This window comes from Empidonax traillii, unplaced genomic scaffold (genome assembly GCF_003031625.1).
Source record: "Empidonax traillii isolate 1590-97213 ecotype Southwest subspecies unplaced genomic scaffold, ASM303162v1 scaffold524:size468641, whole genome shotgun sequence".
In the NCBI taxonomy this organism is placed as follows: domain Eukaryota; kingdom Metazoa; phylum Chordata; class Aves; order Passeriformes; family Tyrannidae; genus Empidonax; species Empidonax traillii.
In genome coordinates, this window is record NW_020955717.1 from 91,870 (window position 1) to 97,871 (window position 6,002).

Here is a 6,002-nt window from a genome sequence, read left to right on the forward strand (position 1 = left end):
GAGCACTTCCAGCAGGGTGGGCACACAGGACCTGGGACAGCAGTTCATGCAGAAGGGTGTGCAGGAAGGGCACTGAAGCCCTGCCAGCTTGACCAGAGGGCAGTGGTACCCACCCAGGAGACAGCTGTGGCTTCTCTGAGCTCTGCATCCACCTCAACTGGAATCCTACTCTTCCTTCCATGAAACGTATCTGTCAGGCAGACAGGACACATGGCATGGAGGTTTCCCTATCCACCTTACCATTTTGGTCATTCAAATTATTAGAGGATTTTCTTAAAAAAACCCAACTCTCTTCATCATTTCTGCTGTCAGACAGAAAGGATGCCCTCATGAGAACTGTCTGCACTTTCAGATAATCTCAAGACCACTCAAGTGCTGCCTGCAGGCTCCTATGTTACAATACCAGCTAAGTTTGTCCTGTGGCCATGGCCTGTGCACAGCACAGCACAGCCTGAAGGCCAGGCTGGATGCAGGGCATAGTGTAGCACAGCACGTTGACTGCTTTGTGGATCCACAGGGTACAGTGGTCTTTGGTCAGGATCACTACAGAGATGTCTTAAAACCATCACTTGCCATGATTGTAATCCCGCTTGAGTTTTGATTTGTCAGTTTAAATCTAGTTGGCTGGATTGATAATATATGTTATACTGATAACAGTATTTATTATGTTGGATTTTGTATTTTAAGAGCTTAGCATTACTTACCTTTATGTCTCCTTTTTTTTTTTTCCTGGAGGCTGAAGATGAATTTGTATACTGGCCAAACAAAGATGAGCCTATAAACTGCGAGAGTTTCAAAGTCACTATGATTGCTGAAGAACACAAGTGTCTGTCTAATGAGGAGAAACTCATCATCCAAGACTTTATTTTAGAAGCTACACAGGTAACACTGTTGTAAACTTATACCTTGATTTGTTAAAGATAATGCCTACATTTTGTTATATTTTCTATGGTAAATGAGTGATAAAAATCCATGTCCTAGAAACACCCATGGAGGAAGTAACCTCTATAGGTAATATAATAATATGGGGAATAAGGTACTCCAGCTTCCACTGCAGTGGGATTCTGTATCTGGAGGCTGAAGCCAGTCTGGACCAGAGTGAAGGAAAAGAATAAAGACAATATTTTACAAAATTGATTTATGTTTGGGGGGTTTTTTTTCTCATTTAGGATGACTATGTACTTGAAGTGAGGCATTTTCAGTGTCCAAAATGGCCAAATCCTGATAGTCCTATTAGTAAAACTTTTGAACTGATCAGCATCATCAAAGAGGAAACTTCCAACCGCGATGGGCCCGTGATTGTACATGATGAGTAAGAACTGCAGCTTTCTGTTTGTTTTGATGTTTTTCTGTAGAACCATCATTTCACCTCATTTAGAGGGAAAGCTGCTGAAACAAGGCACAAAGTCTGCACTTAACAGCAGTGCTGCTGCTTCTGTTTCAGCTGCATCAAAAAGGGAAACATTTTTATTTTATCATACTTCATTTCAATTTTTTCATTTTTGTACTTTGGATGGTTATCACATTGGAAAGGAAATCAGTCAGGACTTCATTTTCTATTACTAAGAGAAGTAAGACTGTTTAGATGAGGCACCTTACCTTTCTCCAACTGTTCAATAATGGCAAAAAATAATGAAATGTTGAAATGCTGAAGGACCTGAGGCCTTCAAGATTTGGTTAGAAGGCTTAGAAGAGAAATAACTCTAAGAAGTTGTAGCCAGGTGCCATGAAAGTTTTGTTAAGCCACTGCTAGGCAGACCTATTTCAGAAATTGCAAAGATCACAGAACAGAAAATCATCTTATCAGTTTACCCTGGATTTTGTATTTTCTCCATCTGTAAAACTGGATCCAGTTTCTAGAGATTTTTATTTTGTTTTGTTTTGTTTTACTTTACAAAGGCATGGAGGGGTGACAGCAGGCACTTTCTGTGCATTAACAACTCTGATGCATCAGCTGGAAAATGAGAATTCGGTGGATGTTTACCATGTAGCGAAAATGATAAATTTGATGAGGCCTGGAGTCTTTACAGACATTGTAAGTAATAAGCAAAATGTATGCATTTTTTTTCCTGTACACGACACTGTTAGCATGCTTTACTGAACCACTAGCACCTTAGTTTCTGGAAGAGTTATTAAAAACGGCCTTCCAGAGGTGCTGCAGTGGACCTGTTCCAAAACAAAGAATTTCCTGTGAAAACCTGTTTTGTGGTTATCAAGGGGTGATATTCAAAATGCAAAACTGCTGCCATCATCATAAAATCTGCATTATGTCATGTAAATTAAGGTTTTAATTCATCAGGAATAAATCTGTGCTCTGGGTAGATACTAAAGTGGTTACTTCAGTTTTCCATTTCAGGAGGGACCTTGATCTTTCATGATCTGTTGAATGGTCACTTGACACCATTGTCACTGTGCTTGCAGAAAGAAAAAAAAAACCTTGAAAAGTATAAAGTATAATAAATAAGAATCACTTGCTAAGGCAGTGTCCTACAAATAAAAATTCATCACAGAAATGAAAATTATGAACCCCACCTCAGCAAAAACAGGACATAACACAGGATTGACCAATGTGTCCACACCTTGCCCTGCCTGGGTAGCCCAGAGTGAGGAGACAGGCAGACAACGGAATGAAAATTGAACTCTTTCCACCTCAGCAGAAACATCAGGACCTTTCACTCCTCTTGTCCTAGGATCCTCAAGCAAATACCTAGGTCCTTTATCTCACATTTTCAGATTCCCATCCTCTTACTGCAGATTTTCAAGTTTCTGACTCTTTCTACCCCATATCTCTTAGCCCAAGCTAATAGTTCAGACCCCAAACCCCACCCTATTTAGTCAGTCTTACTGTTCCTCAGTCTTTCCATTACAGAAATTCTTTATCCTTATCTACTCAAAATATTCCTCTGCCCTTTCAGAGCAGCCACCATCAGCACAGCCTTTGCTGTGCCTGCTCTCCCTGCACAGGCCATCCCAACTGTTTCCTCGTTCCCAGCCCACACTACAGTCCAGCTGGCTTCTGGCACTCCCCATTTCCCATGCATTCAGCTGAGACTCTCTGCCCCTTCTTGGACAGTGGCCTCCTTGATGATACTTCTCACAGAGTCTTGTCTTTCTACCCCTTATTCCTGGCATGATCTTCAAAAACAGGAAAAGTAACTGCAAGCACCAAAAAGAAAAAAGAAAAGAAAAAATCTTCCTGGGTAGAATTCAGATGACAAAAAATTGCAAAAAAAACCAACAGTAGCCCTAATCCTGGCCCCAGATTTGTAACTGACTTTAACAAGGATCAGATTCAGCATATAATATTTCTTTAAAAATAAAACTTTCTCCCCTACCTGTTCTGTGTTCCCTAATGTTATACTTTACCTCGTGTACAGGGGGAACCATTAGTCATAAAATCAATAAAGCTGCTAAGTAAGTAACATAATAAATTGAGGAGCAGACTTGTGCTCCATGTGCACAGATGTGAGACTGACACATCAGCTGTTAATTAATTTTGACTGTATCCTCTTTTCCTCTCCAGGAACAGTACCAGTTTCTGTACAAAGCTATTCTCAGCCTTGTCAGCACAAGGCAAGAAGAAAATCCTTCGGCATCTATGGACAGTAATGGCTCAGCTTTACCCGATGGAAATGCGGCTGAAAGTTTAGAATCTTTAGTTTAATTAACACATCAAATCAAACATACACATTGCTACATCACACCAGTCACACCTGGAGTTTACCTTTATTATTTTCAGTTTTATACTTTGGGTGGGGAAAATCTGTGCAGTGTCTATATATATAATCAGATCCCAACCATTGCTCAAACCAACAGTTTTTTCTGTTACATACAACTTTACTGTGGAACTCTTATCATTAACAATGTGTGCCTTTTCTTGAAAGATTTCTTGTAATACGTTGTTACGTCTGGACTAACTTGATTGACTTTTACAGTGTTTCTAAGAATTGAATTGTGGTATGATTTTTTCAGTATTAGTTTTTTGATTTATCTGGCTTTACTTTTAACTTAAAATTACCATATTTATAGATGTTAGGGAATCCTCAATTACAAACATGTAATGGGTTTAGTATTTGATCTATTCGCTGTATTTATAACAATTTACATTTGCTAGAAATATAACTTTTAATATAGTAGAATGTAAATACTGTTCTACATAACATTCAACATTTTAAGACTTCAATTAGACATTTAGAATGGTAATCTGATACTTACTGTAAATACTGCTACTTCTGTAGTGATCCATGGACCAAATTTATATTTATAATTGTAGATTTTTATATTTTACTACAGAGTCAGTTTTCTAGTTCTGTGTAATTGCCTTGTTAAAATGTTGTAGTCAGTATGTTTTTATTTTAACAAAATCCTATGATATATAATTGTGCATCTTAAGCAATTTACCTTCATATAGCTGCATGTGATTTTAACTTTTTGTGGGACCTAGAAATCACTTGTTTTGAAATGAGAAGTTTTTATGAGAATAACACTGTATTTGGCATTGTTAAATTGTTTTTACCTATGGCATTGCAAAAAATAAATATAAATATTACAGTCTGTGCTGAGCAGTCTTCCACATACAGTACAGTTTACTATACTTCCACACAGTCTTGACTGTCATGTAGGAGAGCTTTTACTTACAAGAATAAGGACTTATGGGTGACCTGCAGATGGCTGCAATTCCCATGGAATCTGTGAGTTCAGGAGACACTAATGGAAAACTTTTATGTTATTTAATCTCTGCTCCACTCCCACACATACCCTCAACGACCACATTAACTCCTTCTTTGGCCTCTCCTTGCTTATCTCCCACTCTGGTCACTCACAGGTTAGTGGGCTATCCCAAGCCTCCTGACTGCCTTAGCTGCCCCCTCCAAAGACTTCTTAGTGCTGGCTTTGTTTCAGATCATTCATTCAGCTGTTGAGCTCTTTGCTGCCTCCTTTGTTTATTATTTCCCCATTCGAATTGGTCCCTCTGTTACTTCATCCATCTCTATCTCTTTGCAGATAAACAACCTTCTTACTTAATTACCTTCGTGGGTCTTAGTTTTCTTGCAGCCATAGCCAAATATGTAACATTGGATGCTGTCACGTAGATCATCTCAGTCGTACATGGTACTACCAACAGTTCCCTAGTGTTTCTGGCCTTCCAAGCTTTTCTTTCCAGAATGTCTCAAGCAGAGCTTGGCCTTCCCTCACATAACTCCCCATGATCCACCTGTGTAGTGGCACCAGACTTCATGGCACTCTTCTTAAAAACTGTCAGCTGCTTGCTCTTGCCTCTCCAGCAGCTTCCCCTGTGATGCCCAGCAGTTCTCAGGATCTGCGCAGGTGGCTCAGCCTCAGGTCAGGAGTGCTAGCCATGTGCCTGCAGATAGAAGTACTCATCTCTTTAGTTCAAAGCCATAATTAGTTCACCGAGTAACTCAGAGGAAACCTATTTTTCTGAGGCAAGACATCTTTATTCAAAATACAAACATTTTACTAATTTTTTTCCCTGTGGTCCTTGCCGTGCCTGCATATTTGCTAATTCTGAAATTCAGGAAGAACAGGACTGATATATGACTTGTAAGTGTAAGCAAACGTGTGATGTATCTCTAGCTGAGTTAAATGCCTTTGAAGAACAGAATCTACAGTTATTTTCTTATAATATTTGGGGGGTGACAAGAGTTAAAAATATACAGAATGGGTGCATTGTCCCAAAAGATACACATTTTTGAAAGACCATTGAATTACACGTCCACATTCTTCACAGTGTTCAGTCACAAAGTTGGTGCATACAAAGGTGTATAATGGTTGTGCTTTGAGAAAGGGAGTATCTTCTTTTTCCAGGGGGCCTGAGAGTTCTTTATCAGTTTCTCTAAAGCACTTAGATTGGCTGACACGCTCCATTTGCACATCTGGTCTAACAGGGACAGCAATATTAAACAGATTTGCTTTCTCATTCAAAAATTATACAATTTTTGATTCTCTAATCTCCAGGAGTGCCTATACAAGAGAAATCA

At 39.2% G+C, this 6,002-nt stretch overlaps 1 protein-coding gene across 1 annotated transcript in view; it reads left to right on the top strand.

The window, feature by feature from the left end:
- The window catches only part of PTPRZ1 (protein tyrosine phosphatase, receptor type Z1), an 82,707-nt gene extending 78,153 nt beyond the window's left edge, over positions 1-4,554 (top strand). Inside the window, exons 28-31 of the mRNA XM_027897004.1 lie at positions 736-882; positions 1,170-1,312; positions 1,900-2,035; positions 3,524-4,554. Of these exons, the coding sequence (XP_027752805.1) occupies positions 736-882; positions 1,170-1,312; positions 1,900-2,035; positions 3,524-3,664 (567 nt within the window). The 3' untranslated portion in view covers positions 3,665-4,554. The remainder of the gene's footprint in view (positions 1-735; positions 883-1,169; positions 1,313-1,899; positions 2,036-3,523) is intronic.
- The last annotated feature ends 1,448 nt before the right edge of the window (positions 4,555-6,002 follow it).